At 38.5% G+C, this 21,779-nt stretch overlaps 1 protein-coding gene across 13 annotated transcripts in view; it reads right to left on the bottom strand.

Moving 5' to 3' along the window:
- The window catches only part of UBE3D (ubiquitin protein ligase E3D), a 210,066-nt gene that overhangs the window by 90,387 nt on the left and 97,900 nt on the right, over positions 1-21,779 (bottom strand). For 10 of the 13 annotated variants that reach the window (XM_065543795.2, XM_074037589.1, XM_065543796.1 and 7 more), the window contains one exon: positions 6,883-7,021. The exons of 2 other annotated variants lie outside the window; for them this stretch is intronic. In XM_065543795.2, the coding sequence (XP_065399867.1) occupies positions 6,883-7,021 (139 nt within the window). Of the gene's footprint in view, positions 1-1,779; positions 1,849-6,882; positions 7,022-21,779 lie in introns of all 13 variants that reach the window. One more of the 13 variants, XM_065543797.2, reaches the window with a different exon arrangement.

The raw sequence follows: 21,779 nt of genomic DNA, 5'->3' as shown, positions 1-21,779 counted from the left end.
ATACACTGTTGGTGGGAATGTAAATTAGTACAACCAGTATGAAGAAGAGTTTGGAGATTCCTCAAAAAACAAAAAAATAGAACTACCGGCTAGGAACAGTGGCTTACAGCTGTAATCCCAGCACTTCGGGAGGCCGAGGCAGGTGGATCACTTGAGGTCAGGAGTTCAAGAACTACCACACAATCCAGCAATCCCACTCCTAGGTAGGTACCCAAAAGAAAGGAAATCAGTATATCAAAGAGATATCTGCACTCCCATGTTTATTGCAAAACTATTCACAAGAGCCAAGATTTGGAAGCAACCTAAGTGTCCATCAACAGATGAATGAAGAAAATGTGGTACGTATACACAAGGGACTACTTGTCAGCCATAAAACTCAATGAGATCTTGTCATTTGCAACAACATGGGTGGAACTGGAGGACATTATGTTAACTGAAATAAGCCAGGCACAGAAAGACAAACTTCACATGTTCTCACTTATTTGTGGGATCTAAACATTAAAACAACAGAATTCATGGAGACAGAGAGTAGAAGGATGGTTACCAAAGGCTAGGAAGAGTAGTGGAGGGATGGGGGAAGTGGGGATGACTAATGAATAAAAAAAAAAAAGAATAAATAAGATCTAATATTTGCTAGCACAACAGGATGACTATAGTAAAAGTAATTTAGTTGTACATTTAAAAATAACTAAAAGAGTATAAGTGGATTGTTTGTAACACAAAGCATAAATGCTTGAGGTGATAGATACCACATTTGCCCTGATGTGACTGTTACGCATTGTATGCCTGTATCAAAATATCTCATGTGACCCATGAACATATATACCTACTATGTGTCCATAAAAATTAAGAATAAATAAAATGGGAATTGCAAGTATCTGAAAAAGGCAAGTGTTTGTGAAAACATTGTCATCTACCTGGGGCTCTATGCCCTTAAAAATTCTATCCATACCATTTAGATAGCCTGGAGCAGCTGGTTGGAGCTGGAGTTAATGAAGTAAGGTGTGGGAATAAACAGGAAGGGTTTCCTCCACTCAGGGACCAAGGCTATGAAACATTCCTTCCTTATCTTGGTTGAGTATATTTTCCAAGGAAGACTCTTCTGGAGCATTCTCAGTGGGAGTCAATCCTTAAGTTAGGAGAGAGGCAGAGCTTGGCCAGAGGGCTCAATCTACCAGCAGAACCCTTTGCCATGTTACTACTTTGGTACGTGGTGTACAGAGTGGATGAGTGCCAGTTGAAATGGAACTGGGAACAGGTACAGGGTGGGAAAGCAATGCTCAGCCAGGGACCTTCTGGGCCTCAGGCTTGATTCAGTGTGTACCAAGGAATGCCAAAGGCAGATCTTGTTCCTACTGTGCCATTCTGACCAAAGAGGCCCTGACCAAAAGGACAACCATCTAGTCTCAAAAGAGAAGAGATGGTATCCTCCTGACAATCAGCCTCTAAAACTGCAGCACTACTTCTTGTGGAGGTAAGGAAGGCTGCCACTAAGAATGTACATAAGGGTCTTTAGAGATAGAACAGTGTCTCCTCATCTGTGTTCTGCAAACATTAAACCCATAAAATGCCCTGGAAAAAGTCTCCCTGCTATCAAGTGCATTTGGGAAATAATGTTTACTATATTCCTCAACTAGGAGGATCACACTACCCCTTAAGCACATACAAGAGGCTGACAAGTCATGCCACTTAAAAACATCTAACTTTGTTTAACCAACCTTATTAAAAGAGGTTTTTTTTAGTGGTTAAGAATAGGGGTTCTGGAGCCAGACCTTGTACCTCATGTTCCTCTACTTATTAGCTGTGTGAGCTTGGGCACGTTGTGCTCCTGTAGCTCAGTTTCTGCACCTGTTGTAAAATGGAAATGGAAATAATAATATACCTTCCTCGTGGAGGTGTCATGAAAATGAAATGAGCTACTAAGTACAAATCATTGAGAACAGTACCTGGAAAACAGAAAGAACTCAAAAAAAATTAGCTATTATAATTTATATTATTATTGTCTGATTATTAATATCTAATTTTTTTTTTTGAGACAGGGTCTGACGCTGTCATCCAAGCCACAGTGCAGCGGCGCAATCATGGCTTACTGCAGGATTGACCTCCAGGGCTCAAGAAATCCTCCTACTTCAGCCTTCTGATTTGCTGGAGCTACAGGCATATGCCAGCACACCTGTTAATTTCTTAATTTTTTACATAGATGGCATCTCATTATGTTGCCCAGGGTGGACCTGAACTCCTGGGCTCAAGTGATCCTCCTGCTTTGGCTCCCAAAGTGCTGGTATTACAAGTGTGAGCTACTTTGGCCAGAGAAATGCTAAATATAGAAAAATCCCCTCTCTTCCCAAAGAGAAGTCAACATACTCTCTATAGCACAAAAACACAACTAAGAAATCAGAATTTCAGTCTCCAATATCAGCTTAACCTTCTTGGGTATGTGTTTCCTTCTCTATAAAAATAAGATTATTAGACTTATTATTCCTTCTAGCTGCAACAGGCCAGGATTCTAGGAAAAATACATAGTTGCCATTAAAACCAGCAGCTCTTGCCCAGTCCTGGTTCCAACCTGGTTGCTTTTAAGATTCTACCTTGCAGACATCTTACCCAGATTTAAAGCTGCCATTGCAGGACTTCAGGTTAAGAGCTGGTTGTTGCCCAGCAAGATGGGTATGGAAATGGCCTTGTGCCACCTAACCCCAGAGTTCTGAAGCACACAGAGTGAAATAAACTAGCAACGGCAATAACGTCAACAGGCTGCAACTTGCCTGCTCCAGAGGACCCATCTGCACCTCTAATGCCGACTGCCTTGGTTTCTGGCACAAAAGCTTGAGCATCATTCCCATATTCCCTACTGTGGTACTGTGGTCTCCAGTAACCAGAAAGTCCCATCCTATATATTGATTATTTTGCTTGTCTAAGTCTTGCCAGCTCTTTCTAAGGGCTGAACTCTTCTTTGAGTTTTTCTCATTTGTACAAAACACCAGGTTGCAGTTTCAATGTGGATACCCATCTGTGCTCAACTTTGTTGACATGTCTTAAATCCAGACCTTATCTGTTGAGTCTAGTACTGCCCCAGCAGAGAAAGGGCTGCTGCTTCTGCCCTGAGTGTGTACTGTACATACCTCTGTGTAACCCAGCTCAGTCTTTTAGATTTCTAGAATGTCACATGGCTGTGTCCATCTGCATTTTAATTGTGCCTTCATCCACCCATCCAGCCATCTGGCCAGTCATCCAGTATTTATTAACTTCTTCCTACATCCAGGCACTATACTAAAATCTGTTGGCACAATATTGAACAAAAACAGACATTCCCTCATTCGTTCATTCAACACATATTTTAGTAGAGGAAAAAGGCAAACAAATAAATGAACAAGATCAAAGAGTGGAAAGTGCTCTGAAGAAAATTAAACAAGGTAAGGTTACAGAGTAATGGTGATGTGAAGAAGGGGGGTCAGGTTGGGCCTCTCCTCAGAGGGGATACCTGAACTGAGACCTGAAGGACAAGAAGCAGCTGGCCATGCAAAGACCTGGTGCAGAGTATTCTCCCAGTAGCAGAGAAAACAGCCAGTCCACAGATCCTACAGCCAGAACCAGCTCATGATAAGGACAGGGAGATAGGGCCAGTGTGCCTGGAGCCGAGTGACGGTGAGAGAGCCAGAGATGAGGTCAGAAAGGGAGGCAGGGCCAAGATGTTCCTCGGCCTTATTGGCCAAGATAAGGAGTTTGGATTTTATTTTCATTGCAACAGGATGCCACGCAAGAATTTTAAGCAGGAAGTGACTTGATAAGGAATGATAAGTCCATCCATCTTCTTGGGACTACTGCAACAACTTAGTATACGCTTAGCAATATGTCAGTGAATCTCAATCAAATCCTACATTTTGTTGGCTTATAATCACATTAGAAATAGTAAGGTACTGTAACAGAGCGGAAGCTATAATTGTGACAAAACCACCAAAAGAGATCCCTGTTGGCCTGAGAGAAATGTTACAGTGTAATTTAAGAAGTTAGAATTTCATATCATGTTGTTTTAATTAATAAGATAAACTCTTCTTTTGGAGATTCAGCAGTGATAACAGCTCAAGCAGGAGCACCAAGTGAATCCTAAAATGACAGCTTTACAGAAAAAGAAGCACTGCTCACAGTGACTCAGCCAGAAAATAGGAGAATTGGAAATGTAAAGCAAACTTTAACAAGTGTCATTCTGCTATTTTATAGCTCTTGCCAATATAGCTCTTAAAAAATGTGCATGAAACTGAGTTTCCAATTAAAAAAATAAATCCTAAACACAGGCAAAATTAGAAGCCCCATTCCTTGCCATTATAATACATGATGAAGTGGGTGGTACAAAGATGAAAAAGCAGAGCATCTTTCTAATCCTGACACACACTTTCCCCCATTTTCACTGATCCTTCATCTGGGAGTGAGGACCTGCATAGGGAAGATGATTCCTGGTATGTTCCTTATAAGAATACGTCTTTCCAGCGGTGATAGCAGGGACCAAACTAGCTCATAAGATTCTGCCAAGTTTCTCTCTATCTGTGATACTGGGAAAGCATGTGTGTTTCTGACAGTAATATTCAGAAAAGGGACTAAAACCACAGGAAGTAAAATCACCAATAGAAAAGGGCATTGAGTAATTAACATTCAGACCACTCTAAGAGCTCCTCTAATTAAAGGTGCTAAGACCACACTAATGCCGCCAATTGCAGGCCAGGCTTCATGCACCTGTGCTTCCATGAGATTGAGATGACATCCTTAAAGGGAGCAAGGCCTCCTGGGTCTCGCAGGGAAGAAATACAGATTGGTCTTCCTCTCAAACCTCCCATATTTGGTTTAGATTACTCTTATACCTTTAATTTCTTTAAGACTTGTGTTGAGGCTATTTTGTAATAAAATTACTCTTAAGTTAAATCAGACATGGATGACTGTCCTATTTCCCTCAATATGCCATAAAATCCTTTAAGTCAGTCATTTCTCTTGCTGCTCACTCACCCATGGCATGCAAATTTCAAACAGTACATGAGGGAAGGAGTGAAATAAAAAATTATTGTTTCTCAGCTTCACTCCTCAAAGATACAACTGTTAAATTTCTTGTCTCTCCCTCCATGAACGTTTGTGGGCATATACAAACTTTTGCATTATGCAATCCCATGAGCAGAACTTAAAGAAATATGGATACACAGAATTTTAAATCATATCTGGTTTAAGGCAGCATATGAATAAATAACATAAATACAAACTACTGCAAAATAAGGGGAGGCTGTGGACATTCTACGGCAGATCTAATAACCTGTCTCCACCCACCACTCACACCCGCTCCACCTCCAGGACCTTAGTGGGCACTGCAGTTGGTGGCTGATGGAGTAACCCCGGTGAGTGAGTCCAGTTTGGTCTCTGACCCACTGAGTGTTTCCTGGCCAACTCAATCCATTGCTCCAGATTTCAATTTCCTCTCCTACAAAATGAGAAGATGTTATTTAAGGTCCCTTTGAGACACCAGGATTGGAGTTGACCAATAGAGAGCAAAAACAAACAGGCATGCTAAGGCCAAAGACTGTACTCTATGAGTGCCTGAGGCTCAGAAAGAGGAAGAGCATCACAGAGACAATCCATGTAACAGATTTCCAAGAAGAGAAGAATGTAAATAAGATTGGAGCAGTTTTTTTCTATTTATTGAGATATGATTCATAGGAAAATCCACATCTTGTTTTACCATATAACAGAGGTACCAAGCAATATACAATGCTCCTGAAGTTTTCTTATGATACATTAAAAACCCAGAAGTAGAAAAATCCCATGTTTATATATTCCTCAGCAACGTACGCTGTATTACCACTAGCACCAGAGGGCTTGTGAGTATTTTCCCATTGTGAAGAGTCGCAGATATGTGCAATTACATGTAGTAGTGATAGGGCCACAACTTAAGCCACAAGTTAACATTTAATTCTCATTTGCCACCTCATCTGACAATTAGCTGACTGTGAGGGAGGTGGGGAGTCTTCCTACTGGTCATCTTGCTGGCCAGTCTACATTTGCAGAAATGACTTAGACTAGAACAAATAAATATCAAGGGCAGTAGGGAAGTGATAAGGGAGAGGGCTAAGGAGAGAGAGGGAAATGGCTCGGAAAGTAGAACACCTTTAAACAGACCAATCCTGTTAAACATCCATTTGGCAATTTGACTTCAGGCTAACAGCAGCAAACCCACTAATAAAGATTAAGATTCCTGGGTCTCCTGCAAACTTGGCAGAAGGGAGGTGGCATTCACAAGTGTCTGCCAGATCTTCTGGCCATTTCCCAGAAGGAAGATGGGAGCTGGAGAACAAAGCCTGGAGTTACAGAGCTGTGAGTTCTGCCACAACTAGACAATTACCTAGTCAATTCTGAGCCTCTATTTGTTCATTTATTTAAAAAAAGATAGACAAAGGTGGGATGCGGCGGTTCATGCCAGTAATCCCAGCAGTTTGGAAGGCTGAGGCAGTTGGATTGCCTGAGCTCAGGAGTTTGAGACCAGCCTGGGCAATACAGTGAAACCCTGTCTCTACTAAAAATACAAAAAATTAGCCAGGTGTGGTGGCATGCACCTGTAGTCCCAGCTACTCGGGAAGCTGAGGAATGAGAATTGCTTAAACCTGGGAGGCGGAGGCTGCAGTGAGCCGAGATTGTGCCCCTTTACTCCAGCCTGGGCAACAGAGTGAGTCTCTGCCTCCAAAAAATAAACAAAAAACATATAGACAAAGCAATACATGCATTATGCTTATTGATATGATTTGAAACTGGGAAATTCCACGGGCTATCTCCTGTGAAAGAGAGGATCCTTGAAAAATAATTCCAAGTAAAACTGAGAAATCACAGCCTAGAAAAGAAGCCATTGCTCACCTGAAAGGAATTCATATGGCGAAGGGATGAAGGCAGATTGGCATTACTCCTTGATAATATCAACAGCAGCTCCAAGCAGGTTGCAGAGGGCAGGGTTAGCGGGTGGACGCTGATGTCACTTTCCCACAAGCTGACAAGTCTGGAACACACCAACACATTAACTTTCAAAAATACATTATCATAATTATTTTAAAAATCTGAAATGAAAGAAGAAAATTCAATTGTGAGAGAAAAAGGCAAAGTACAAAAACTAGAAATAAACTATATTAAAAATTCACAGAGAACATGTCCAAGACATTTTTATGGTGTTGTTGATATAAAGCAGATGGATCAGGCAATTTTTCAGGCCATCATTTCATACTCTGAAGTATGCAGTCACAGGAAATGCTGTCTTAGTTGTGTGGGACCCGCTGGGGAAGGGGTGGCAGAGACTAACGGCTAACACAATGAATGCTCCCTACATTCTATGCCCTGTTCTACATGTAATATCTTGTTTACCTCTCAGAAACCTAAGAGAAGGAACTATTGTTATCCCCATTCTACAGCTATGAAACTGGTTTTCTGAGCTGGATAGGCCCTTATGGAACATTTAGCTCAGTGATTTTCAAACTTTTAAAAAGTGACAGAATCCTTTTGTCAAAAAAAAAAAAAAAAAAAAAAAAAAAATCTTGTAACAGCCCCAACTTACAATACAAATAAAAGTGAAGCTGCTCTGTCTGAAGGGGAAAGGTTGGCAGGAGGCCTCCCTTCATCTTCCAGAGTGGCCCTTGAAGCATCTCTGCTATATCCTGCGGAACCTATTTGAAAATCCTTTCATTTTAGAGATCAGGAAACCAAGGGCTAGAGAAGTAAAAGGATGTGTCTGAGATGAGGCAATGTGTAGAAAGCGATATGGCTGGGTCTAGAATCTTGGCTTCCTGGCTCCTCATCTAGTGCTTACAGTAAAGGAAAACATCAAAAAATAATTATGAGAAAATAAAGTAATAAGAATAGCATGAGTTTTAGGTTTTCAACTTTTCTATTTACTTATTTCCTATCTGATCTGCGACCAAAGTGTCTCTTATCACTAATTTTAAAGATATATGTATATAATATTTATATTTGTTTATATAAATATATATGTATTTTTTGCCACTTCTATAAACTTCTCTCTGAAAAGCGATCTTTAACCAAATCAGTGGTGAATAATGGAAACTTGGAGAGAATCAGTAGTTCCGGGCATGATGGATTTTAAACACTTTACAGAACAAGTCATGGCAAATGGTTTAGATGTTTTATCAATCGGATTACTTATTATGCTAACAGATTTCTGATGTGGGGTAATGCAGTTCACTCTCCTTTGAAGCATTGGCCAACTAGTTGGACTGGAATAAGACACTGGTCCAATTTTAGTGTAGAGGAGAACAGATCACCCTCAGTGCCCTTTTAGCTCTTAGTAGGCTCTTCAGCTGGATCTGGGAGCCAAACTGACACCAGGCAGATTAACAAGAGAAAAGTCTACAAATTTTATTAGTTTTGCATGTACATGGGGATCTTTACAAGCAAGTGAAGTCCAAAGAAGTGGCCAAAGCAAGATGCTTTTATACATTTTTAGGCACAGAGTGATAAGTATGAGGAACATAACAGGACAAGAAAAATCTGGCTAGAGGAAGTAAATTTTCTAGGGGAGTCACTGGAGATATATGGTGTGGGGGTGTGTAAAACAGATGGAAGATAAGGTAAATATGTTTATTCAGGTCCATTGCAGCCTCCAATTCCAAGTCTCTGCTGATAAGCGCTGTTTTCTCACCTTGGTATCGAGAGGGTACTCTTCCCAGAGGGATCTTGACCACTTGCTGCATGCAGGAAAGGACAAACCTTGGCCTTTAATTTTTTTTTTTTTTAGAAAAATCAAAAATTTTAATCTTTATATATAACATGTCAAGACCCCTACTTGTTTGTAAAAAGTTCCCCACCCCCCTCAAAATTTGTAGAGCATAATAAGTCTTGGCCTAAACTGACCTGATTTGTAAAATATCTTCCTCTGTGCACTTTTCCCTTCAGCCTGAGGCTCTTTGCTGATCCGCTCACAGCAGAAGCAGCTTGGCTTTCCTCTGGGAGTACCACCAGCCTGCAAACCTAGAGTGTACTCTCCACCCCTGGGTCACAGAACTTCATTCTCCCCTGCTCTGTAACCCAAGGACCTTACAGCCTCTGAGGCCTAACACCCAAGCTCTTCCTTGCAGAAGAGCTGAGATGCTAAGGAGACCATCTGCAGCATCATAATAAGCCCTTGGGATCTGTTGAGCTCCCACATGGCTTTCTTCAACCACCTGGCCCACTTTCTTCAACCACATTAGACTTTGGAATGCGTGTCTTTAAGGCACCAAGTGATCTTAAGAATTGGCTCTGTTTCTTTGAATCCAGTGATCCAAGTTCCTATCTCAGTGGGACCTCCAAAAAAAGGATTGACTCTGCTTCTAATGTAATGCCTGCCTTTTACACACCAGTTATGTGTTAGTGACTGCTGGATGCCAGTCCACACCCCTTCAAGCACCTCACAGTCCCAAATGGGGTGCTCCTACAGGTCCCAGGGTCCTGTTAGTGGAAGAAAGGCAGCTCCAGGAAGTCTTCATCTAGCCTTCCTGACAGGAAGTAGTTAATCCTCTGGGAAATAGGCTTGCAGTCTTGGGAAGAAAAGAGTTGTTCCTCCTTGGGGATATACATCATCATCTTGGCAATTTCATTCAGTGTCTCTTCTGTATACAGAAGCTCCTAGCTCAGGAAGGCATCCCGTCCACATAGCCTCATGAAATTCTAATTTCTCCAAAGTTTTCACCTCTAAACAATCAATATACCAATCTGACATATTTTGAGATGGCATGTCCTTCACTCCTTCATAGGCAAAGGCACATTTAAGTGTATTTTCTGTGTTTAAAATAATCATCTTATATTGATTGACTGGCTCTGCTATTCTTTTTGCTTTTACTCATTATATAACATTTTCGACATTTCTCTTGAATGTAAATTAAAACGTTGCTGTCTTTTCCGTAATTCAAACTTAGTACTAGTGCAGTGGCTCTAAGCTCACTGTCCACCCACACTCCTTCCTCATGCTCTCCATAATCCACTGTTGACTTACATATACAGTTAACTGGGCCTGGAAGGCAGTTATCCTTGCTGCTGAATTTCTGTTCATCCTGTGAGACCCACTTACGTATCATTTTCTTAGAGATATTGTCCTGCTTCCTTTATAAGAACTTCCCTAATACCATACTTAGATCACTTACGTACTAGTAAGGCATTTGTAAGTGATATAAGTATGGTATTAGGCAAGTTTTTATAAAGGAAACAAATACCTTACTAGTATTCTTATTTGGGATATGTCTATGTCTCTAATTCTTTCTAGATCAGACATGAGTGATTTCCTCTAACTTTCTCGTCTTATTTGGAAATAAAGATTTAAAAGTTGCCTCAATGTTGCTTTTCTGCAGACACAGTCAGGTATTAACCTCCTACTGCCTAAAAGAAATACCTTTTTAATTTTCCCCAACATTTGTTATGTTCAATAAAACAACTCAAGTTTTCAGAATTTATACCCCTGACCCCAACTCCTGCCACCCACAATAGGGTTCACTGAAGCCTATTCTGAATTTTTTTTAAAAGTGTGGTGAAAAGGTTTTTGCATTTTCTGAATTGAATCTCTTGCCCTGGATTGTGAATGTTCCTTGGGAACTCATCAGTGAATCTCTAAGACCTATTCCAGGCCCATCATGCTTTGGACTTTCCTGAAATGAGGTAAACACTGTAGCCTGGACCATGGCCTGCCAGGGTAGAAAGCATTTCCAGACAGTTACTTTTTCATCATTTTCCATTCCTCTTTGGGCAGTAACATATTTGCAAGAGAAAGGCAAAATGGTAAATTATGTAAATAAATATTTTGAAGACACAGTTACTTAGTTAATTACGGCTATAACATGGTTGCCTTTAATTTTTACAAAATTACTTCAGTTTTGTAAGCCTAAGGCCTTAGGTTTCTTCTGACTATCACTTATCCTATGGCTAACACATCCAGACACCAGGTCAGGCACTTTACTTATATTTGCTGTCTCTAATCCTAAAGCAGCCCTGAATGGTATGTATCATTCATCCCATTTTAAAGACAGGAAACCAAAGGTCAGAGAAGTTAAGTGATTGTCCAACATCATGCAGTTAGCAAGTAGTGGGACCAGGATTCAGTCAGGTCAGCCCGAATGCAAAGCCTGCGCTATTCGCACCACACCGCAATGACTGCTGAGGACACTGTATATATTATCCTCTCCAAGCAAACCATAAGTAGGATTTTACTAACTGAATCTGCAAGTGCCTACTTCTTCTGCAAGATAACCCTTTGGCTTGCAAAATATAGTTGAGTATTTTGACCTTTTTTTAAGAAGTTATTTGGTGGATCACCTGAGGTCGGTAGTTTGAGACTAGCCTGATCAACATGGAGAAACTCCGTCTCTACTAAAAACACAAAAAATTAGCCGGGTGTGGTGGCAGTGTGCACCTGTAATCCCAGCTACTTGGGAGGCTGAGGCAGCAGAATTGCTGGAACCCAGGAGGCAGAGGTTGCGGTGAGCCAAGATTGTGCCATTGCTCTCCAGCCTGGGCAACAAGAGTGAAACTCTGTCTCAAAAAAACAAACAAAAAAGATGCTAATTTATTTTGTGTGTGTGTGTGTGTGTGTGTGTGTGTGTATTTACTTCAAAACTTGACTAGGAAAGGTGGTAAAATAGACATTGAAAAATACTCATGTTAGAGTAAGTGAAAATAACCATGTGATGAGAAAAAAAGATGAAGAGGCAATACACTCACAGTTGTTTCCACTATAGGAAAATAATAATCTGGTTTTTACATTTTCTTCTTTACACTTTTATTTTCCAAGTGTTATTTTTGTAATCAGAAACAAGTTAACATTATGCTGTTGATGTGATTTCTGGTTCAGACAAAGGAAATTTTAAATGCTGCTTAAAAGTTTCAACATGCTGCTAAATGGCTATGGTACGACCTATCAAAAATGGACACTTAAATAGAAATAAAAATACATTGGCACTGCCTTGTCACTCACGAGCGAGTGATCATGGACAGGCACTCTGGAGCCTAGTTTCCTCACAGGACCTTTGAGTCAGGTACACAACCTGTCCAATGTATCAAACTATCAAAATTTATACAGAAGGACATTGTTACAGTAATGATAACCACAGTCACAAAAAAGATACAATTAGTTATCAAGTTAGTTACCCATGTCTCTATGTAATTACAGACATTTGCATGGTATGTAAATCCAACACTGGCATTTTGAACTTAATCCTTAAAATATTCTGTGATTTAACAATTTTTATTCCCATTGAAGCACATAAAGGAAATGAGTATTATCTTGATCACAGAGCCAATAAATGATAGGAAAAAAAATCTCGAGCATGATCTTTACCATCTGAATCCTATTCTTTTTAATACTCACATGAACAAGGCAAAAGTATATTAAGCATTATTTAATTCCACCCAAAGAGATTAAAAACCCCAAAGGCAAATTATAGGGTAAGTTCTAGATATCTCAAAACACTTCATCTTAAAATAATTTGAATAATCTTATTTTTGAAATTAGACAAACTAGCTGGGTCTAATATGGCTCAAATTCCTAATGTTCATCCTGCTGTTTCTATTCCCACAGTATGTTTTTCATGAGTCTCAGGACTTATTTCTAATGTTACGATTTATAAACTTTCTCTGTAATTTCAATCACATAAAATATTACTTTAATCACAGGAAGCATTCATACATATGAACAAAGGAAGTAATAAATAAAAAATGAAATTAGTTGTTTAGGAGAGTAAGAACTACAGGTAACTTTCCCTCAAAACTTCAGGTAAAGTTTTCATTTTTTTTTTTTTTTTTAAATTTAGGGAGAAAGAAATAAAGAAAAGAGAACAAAATGGAAAGAGGAAGAAATGACTTAGCATACTGAATCTATACAGTATATCCTAAAACAATCACCAAACTCATTATGTGGAATTTAGGACATATGTTGACAAAGCCAGAGGTGTCACTTGCAACTCTGCCCATGACTCACATATTATATTAGTTTTGGTTCTCTAGAGAAACAGAACTAATAAGATAGACAGATAAATAGGGAAGTTTATTAAGGAGTGTTAACTCACACAATCACAAGATCCCACAATAGGCTGTTTGCAAGTTGAGGAGCAAGGAAACCAGTCCCAGTCCCAAAGTTGAAGAACTGGGAGTTCAGTGTTTGAGAACAGGAAGCATCCAGCATGGGAGAAGGATGTAGGCTGGGAGGCTAAGTCAATCTAGCCTTTTCATGTTTTTCTGCCTGCTTTATATCCTGGCTGAGCTGGCAGTTGATTAGATGGTGCCCACCCAGATTAAGGGTGGGTCTGCCTTTCCCAGCCCACTGACTCAAATGTTAATCTCCTTTCACAACATCCTCACAGACACACCCAGGATCAATACTTTGCATCCTTCAACCCAATCGAGTTGACATTCAGTATCAACTGACATTAAATATCAATACAAATGTCTGTTGATACAAGCATTTTAACAACCATAGGGCAGAATCTGGAACATTTCTGGTATTTCCTACAAAGACATCACAGACTATTGGACCTAAATCAGTAATTACCCACTATAAGTCAATAAGAAAGATACTTCAAAAGGAACAATAAATGAAACATCAGTTGAAACTTACTTCTGTGATTTTTAAAGTACTGAGAGAGGAAAAGCTTTCTTAGGAGACCAGAACTGTCAGTCAGACGACCTTAGTCTAACTGACCAAAATACAAGTAGAGGACACACCATCCTTATTTCTAAACTTTTGCCTTGTCAAAATTCCCTAGAGAAGCAACTATGGCCTATCTATTTTCAAAGAGGCATTGAGAAGGGGAAAAAAGGTCACTTTCTATCACTTCTAACGAAAATGGTGAAATTGAGAATGAATCAAACCAATCAAGATCAAGAAAAGAACCTGAGTAAATAGAAAGGTGATACAGTCTTCTAGGAAACATGGAGGTCGTTTAATCTAACACAGGTTAAAATGACAAACAGAAATGATATAACAACTCTATCCAAATTAAAATATTTAAAAAGAATCCAATATATTATTGTGTAGAGAAGAAAAAAATGGTATGTATGAGAGAGTTCAAGATGAAAATATTTAACTTAAACCTCATTTCTCATATTTTAGTAGATAATTTGAACTCTTCAAACCTAGAAGAACCTAAGAAAGCAAAGAGCGTATTAAAGATATTGAAATATTATGTTGCTTATACCTGTACATTTTAGATGCTCAATTTCAAAGCTATACCAATGATACGCCCATCAATTTAAGCTCTCAAACTAGCAAAACAAGCAAATGACAACAACTTAGTGATAGAATTTTTATAAACATTCACCTATTTAATACATAACCAAAATTTTGAAATTCTTATAAGCCACTCTTAGGAATACAACGTTTTGAAACATCTAAATATATTGGAATGTCTGTTCTGATTAGCCATATTGACTGCATTATACTTAAAGTATTTCAAAAGCATTAATTAAATAAAAATAGACCCTGAAAACATGCACACACAAACTACTGTTTGTCAAAACAAAGTTCATTAAGTAATGAACAGTATCCACAAGAACATTTTTCTTTGAAAATGACAGAAGAAAAATTTGACCCTTTTAAATCACAAAAGGCAAAATTGGTCTTTAATACTCTTTGAATTAGAGGGCTCTTGAGAGAATTCAAGTGCACAATTCCTAAATACTATGCCTTTCAAACTTTGCCCATATGACCTGTAAGTTTGTCAAGGCAAATCTCCCACACATCAAGAAGCATGGGGAAAATGGTTCTCATTTAAATAAGATACCAATAAGGCAGTCTCAAAATTAAATGTATTACTTCATGCCAAAAAAAATAAGAAATTTTGTCTTTTATAAATGCTTGTATCATTGCAAGACACCAGTCGCTGAGAACACAGAAATTAGACTGGGAACACTTTCATTAAAGAAGAGAACAGTGGCTCATGCCTGTAATCCCAGCACTTTGGGAGGTTGAGGCGGGTGGATCACCTGAGGTTGGGAGTTCAACACCAGCCTGACCAAAATGGAGAAACCTCATCTCTACTAAAAATACAAAAAATTAGCCAGGTGTGGTGGCGCATGCCTGTAATCCCAGCTACTCGGGAGACTGAGGCAGGAGAATCGCTAGAACCCGGGAGGCGGAGGTTGTGGTGAGCCGAGACAGTGCCATTACTCTGCAGGCTGGACAACAAGAGCAAAACTCAATCTCAAAAAAAAAAAAAAAAAAAAAAAAAAAGAAGAAGAAGAGAATCCACCCTACAAACAACCCTACAAACAAGCCTGTCAGAAACTGCATAATTAGAAGTGATATCATTAAGAACATAATAATTAGAAGTCCATCTAAAGAGGCCAGCTACTTCTTCAGATTTTAAAAAACTAAAAACTTTTCATTATGGAAAATTTCAAATACAATATGAAAATAAGAGAGAAAAGCGTAATGAACCCCATGTACCCAAGACCCAGTTTCAAGCCATTATTCTCACACGGCCAACTTTGTTTCATTTGTATCTCCACACACTACCCACCAACCCATCTGAATTATTTTGGAAGAAATCCCAGACAACATATCATTCATTTCATGAGGAAATAATTCAGTATGTATTATTAAAGATAGATTATTTTAAAAAGAATACCCACAATATAATTTATTACACTTTGAAAAAAGTAACAATTCTTTCATATCAAGTCTGTAGTTAGTGCTGAAATATCCTCAACTGACTCATAATTTTTTTTTTTTTACAGTTTGTTTGAGTTTGGACTAAATAAGATCCATATATTACAACTGACTGGTATGTCTTTTAAGGCATTTCTCATCTGTATGCCACATATAGTATGATTCTATTTATATAAAATGCTCAGAATAGGCAAATCCATAAAGATAGAAAGCAGATTAGGGGTTTTCAGGGGCTGGAAGGAGGAATGGGGAGTGATTGCTAGTGGGTAGAGTTTCATTTTAGGGTGACAGAAATATTCTGAAATTAGATAGTGATACTACCTTGTGAATATATTTAAAACCACTGAATTGTACCCTTTAAAAGAACAAATTTTATGATATGTATATTATATTTAAATGTAACAAAAAGAGAATCTGTGGAAAAATTAAATCAGCTCTAGGGATACCTATAGGTCTATTTGGCTCTTTCTAATCAAGATAGATGAATGTTGAATGTACTGATTTAATTATGTAACAGTGAACTAGTAAAACTAGTAAATATTCCCAACAGAAACTCAAACATATTATGGTTGCTATTGTAATTAATTCTAGAAAATTTTTACTTGCAAACAAAATGTGAGACAAATTGGCCTCTATACTATGTAGTTCACTACCTTAAAAATATTTTTTCATGCTTATTTCTATTTTATTAACCTTTTATTTCAATTCCCTGCCCCAAATGGAAAAATCAAGCCTCAAATGATTTACTCTGTCAAACTGGCATCTGTTCTCCCTTGTCCTTAATTTTTTCCATTTTAAATATTGAAACCATTTCTTCCCACTTTTTATTCTGAGATAAGTGTAGAGTCACATGCATTTGTAAGAAATACAGAGATGCTGTCTATCCTTCACCCAGCTTCCCCCAACGGTAACATTTGGGATAACTACATCAACATTGATATAATTCACCAACCTTTTTTAAACCTCATGTTTAAATATGCATTCATTTGTGTGTGTCTCTGTACATTTACTTCTAGGCAATTATTTCACATGTGCAGACTCGTGTGACCACTTTAACACCGAAGAGCCAACATAAAAAACAGTTCCATTATGAGGATCTCTTAAGGTAACTTTTTAGAGGCACAACCACCTCCCTTCCCCATCTCTTCCACTCCCTACCCACTGGCAACTACTAATCTGTTCTTCATCTTTATAATTTTGTTATCTCAAGAATGTTACATAGGTAGAAACATATAATACGTAGTCTTCTTTTTTTTTTTTAAACTCACCATAATTCCCTCAGGATTCATCCAAGTAATTGTATCAACAGTTCATATTTTTTTTCTTTTTTAAAAAGAGACGGGGTCCTGCTCTGTCACCTAGGCTGGAGTGCAGTGGCGTGATCACAGCTCACTGCAGTTTTGAATTCCTGGGCTCAAGTGATCTTCCCACCTCAGCCTCCTGAGAAGCTGGTTCTAGAGAGGTGCACTGTTACACCAGACTAAGTTTAAAAAAAAAAAAAAAAAGTAAGAGACGGATCACTATATTGCCGAGGCTAGTTTCAAACTCCTGGCCTCAGGCAATCCTCCGGCCTCGGGCAATCCTCCCGCCTCAGTCTCCAGAGTAGGTGCAATTACAGGCCACTCAACTCCATACCTAGCTTTCATTCCTTTTTATAGCTGAGTAAATTTCCATGGAATATAATCACAGTTGTTTATCCATTCATCTACTGAAGGACATTTGGGCTGATTTCAGTTTGGGGCTATTATAACACCATGAGCTGCTATGAACATCTGTGTACAGGTTTCACGGTGAACATTAAGTTTTCATTTCTCTAGGATAAAAGCCCCCAAAATGCAATTGCTGGGTCATATGATAAGCACATGCTTAAAAAGTTCTTAATTTTGATGTAATCAAGCTTTTCTATTTTTGAAGCTTACCACTTATTGTGTCCTGTTTAAGAAATATTTGCCAAATCCCATATTGTACTGCATTCTCCCCTTTTTAACCTCCCTCACCTCTCCCTACTTCCCCTGCCCCCCACCCCATCTCTCACTATCCACTGATCACTCTCTGCCCTCAAATCAACTGCTCTGGGACTAATAATTCACTCTCTTTAATGGCTATATAACACATCAAGGTGTGTACGTCTAAAATACTATACCTTGGTTATCTTTTCTCCCAGTTTTCTTTCCCTGCTATGAACAATATTACAATAAGGTCCTTGCTTACATTTCTTTACATTCTGGTACTCTGATTTGTTTGGAATAGAATCTCAAGAGCGGTAATATCAGATTGAGGTGTATATGCATTTTTTAATTTTAATAGATATTTCTGGAAAGTCTGCCAATTCACATTTCCACAACCAGTCATCAGAGTACTCTTTGCCCTATACCCCCACCAACAATGAACTAACAGTTGGGATTTTTAAAGTTTGATGGAAGTAAAATTATTTTGTGCTATTCATCTGGTTTATATTTGCTTAATTTTAGTGAACTAGAGTTTCTTTTCATATATTTGTTGGCTGTTTGGATTTGCTGTGAATTGCATTTTAAAAATTTTATCTTATTTTCAATTTTGTTGAGTCATTTGCAGAGGTGCTTCATTGTACAACTTCAGGAATGCCATCAGTAGCCTTAATTATTAGGCCTTTCCTCATCAGTTTGTAAGCAATACTCAAAATCAAATTATATATGGCAAAACATACAATTATCACAATTGAAATCAGGAAGTAGGAGTGGTCACTGTCATTGATTAACATTTTCTTGTAAAGGAGATGTTAAAATTAATCCCCTTTTCCCCTGGTGATATGACTGTTTTACTTAGAAAGCCTGAGAGACTGTGTTAACAAGAGTGAAGAAAATGTGCCCAAGATATTTATGTAAAAAGCACGAATCTCTCTATTACATAGGGCAGGGATGGGGGTGGAGGTAGGGTGGGGTGGGGCGGAAGTGAAGCCTAAAAATAGGAAAAACATTCCTCTTTTACAATAAGAACATCATTATAAAAACACTTAGAATGAGGCCAGGTGCAGTGACTCACGACTCTAATCCCAACACTCAGAGAGGCTGAGGTGGGCAGATTGCTTGAGCTCAGGAGTTTGAGACCAGCCTGGGCAACATAGTGAAACCCCATCTTTACTAAAAATACAAAAAAGTAGCCTGGCATGGTGGCACACGCCTGTGGGCTCAGCTACTTGGGAGGCTGAGGTAGGAGGATCTCTTGAACCCAGGGGGTGGAGGTTGCAGTGAGCCAAGATCGTCCCACTGCACTCCAGACCGAGTGACAGAGTGAGACCCTCTCTAAAAACAAAACAAAATAAACTTAGAAAATTTAACAAAAAAGACAAAGAGCTACAGAAATTAGACTATATAACCTTACTCAGGAACGTAAAACAAGACATGAAAAAATGGAAAGATATACTTCATCTCATAAAAGTGTCAATGGTCCCAAAATTTATATTTTAATTTAATGTAATTTCAGTTAGAATCCCAAAGGGGTTGGTTTTCATCAGAACTGGATAAAACAATATTACTCACAAGAATAAATGTTTGAAAATGACCATGGTCATTTCAAAAAGAATGCCGTAGGCATACTTGCTTTCCAGATCCAAAACATATAATAAAACTAATGTAATCAAGTCAACATAGATCCATGGAACAAAACACAAAATCCAAAAATACACCCCAATGAAATGTAACATATTTCTATGGTGTTTACCCATGATATACTATTACAATTTGAGGACAGAAAAATTGATTATTTATTAAGGGTGACAGTTCAAATAACCACTAATCTGGAAGAAAATAAACTTAAAACCCTATCTTATATAATTTTCAAAAATAAATTCAAGATGTATTACAGGCATATATGTAAAAATAAAATAAATATTGCCAAAAACTCTAAAAAACTACTACAAACCCATAATCTATAAGGGTTTTATAATTTTAAAAAATTGTATTGCTAACAAAAAAATTTTTAAATCACAGGCAGAGGGCAGAAACCCTTATTGACAGAAAGAACCTATATGAATTTATAAAAAGAGGACAAAGGACAGAAATTCATTTTTAAAAAGTTTTTCAAGTAGTGATTTTTAAGCAATTTTGAAGGTCATAGTTCTCAATGACAATATGGTTAAAACTAGGGACTCTCCATCGGGCGCGGTGGCTCATGCCTGTAATCCCAGCACTTTGGGAGGTCGAGGCGGGCAGATCACGAGGTCAGAAAATCGAGACCATCCTGGCTAACACGGTGAAACCCTGTCTCTACTAAAAATACAAAAAATTAGCCGGGCGTGGTGGCAGGCATCTGTAGTCCCAGCTACTCGGGAGGCTGAAGCAGGAGAATTGCTTGAACCCAGGAGGCAGAGGTTGCAGTGAGTAGAGGTCATGTCACTGCACTCCAGCCTCGGTGACAGAGCAAGACTCTGTCTCAAAACAAACAAAAAGCAAGCAAACAAAAAAAACTAGGAACTCTCTCCCCTCAACTTTCATTTTACAAAGAGGATTTTGCATATAATTTTGGGTGTTTCCCAGATCACCCCCCTCTCCAAGCCCATTCATTCCCTTCTTTTATATAAATGGAATCATACAATATGTGGCCTTTTTGGTCTGGCTTCTTTCACTTAGCACAATGTTTTCAAGATTCGTGGAACCCTGAGTAAGGATCACTGCTTTTCAGTCAAAATTCTCTTTTTCTAATTTGCCATTTTTTTGACAAAATAATTAAAACAGTTCCATTTAGAACTAACTTCTAATTATATATCATAATATTTGTTAGCACATTAATAAATATAACCACTTATGAAAAAATTTTCAAAAATAAGGTATTTTGGCTCACACTTTTACTATGTTCTATTATATTACCAGAGGAAATCAGTTAAAAACTTGGGAGGCTGAGAAGTGCATTTCCAATCCTCTAATCACCCTTCTAAGTAACTGGCAGTCAAAGTATGTGGGCTGAGACATAATAAACTAGGTCCACTTTAATAACATTCTCATAAGTAAATCTGACACTTGGCATTACTAGATTCCCTGTCCCATAGAGGCCAAACTCAGCTGACACTTTCATTGATCAGCATTACCTACTCTGTCCCAAAGTGGAAGTCCTTTGCTAGCGTGAATGAAGTTTTTAGGACGCATAAGGTACACAGCAAGGATTAAAGATGTTTTCTTTTTTTAAAATATTGAGACAGGGTCTTGCTATGTTGCCCAGTCGGGGTCTGGAACTCCTAGCCTCAAGCGATCCTCCTGTCTTGGCCTCCCAAAGTGCTGGGATTACAGGCATGAGCTACCACACCTGGTCTCTATTTTTTAAAATAGTTCTTGATGTCTTTTTAAGGTTTATTTTTGCCAGAAAGAGTTTTAAAAAAAAAGTCAGGAAATATATTTACATTATCAATATTGATACTACTAGTATTGATAAAATGGCATTATTTATAGATGCTTTATTTGGAGTTGTATTAGAGGTATTCAAAATATTTGATGTTTTCTTCTTTGATGATTTCCTAGACCTGGTATAGGTCTTCATTTTTCAATTCAAATTGGTTGGAGTGCTGAAATAGATGATGAGACCAGAGATAGATGGTGAAACCATGTCTGGTCTCAGCAGAAAAGAGAAAGATGACCTAGCAGAGCTCTCTCAGCCCATGCCTTCAGAACAGGGTGGGTTCTGGTTGCCTGCATCATATGCAACCACAGAGTTCCATTCCTACCCTCACAGAGCACCATCATCTTCAGTATCCTTGGCTTCCCTTTATCTCTTCCCAAGTCTATCCTTGGATGCCCTTCCTTTGGAAACCCAGATACCGTTCCTTCACAAGAGGGCAGTTGGCAATGGTATAACTCAATTCAGATGAATGAGGCCCGATCAATCTTGGTATCTTAGCTACTAGTGACTGAATTTCATAACCCTAAATTATAAGTGGATTTCTCTGACCCATTAGAAGACAAATCCTAATGACTAAGAATTCTGTCCTTCCCTCCATGGGAAGAGATGAGAATCCAGATACCAAGATCTCATGCCCCCTGTGCAAGAGCCCTTGATTTTGGAAAATGCCCTCAAGTTTAAACCTTTATACCATTTGTGAAGTCACATGTCAATGTAACTCTAGTAGAGTTGATTTTAAGTCTGCTCTTAA

This window comes from Macaca fascicularis, chromosome 4, assembly GCF_037993035.2.
Source record: "Macaca fascicularis isolate 582-1 chromosome 4, T2T-MFA8v1.1".
NCBI lineage: Eukaryota > Metazoa > Chordata > Mammalia > Primates > Cercopithecidae > Macaca > Macaca fascicularis.
Note: the sequence above shows the minus strand (reverse complement) of the source record. Positions and strands in the feature narration are given on the sequence as shown.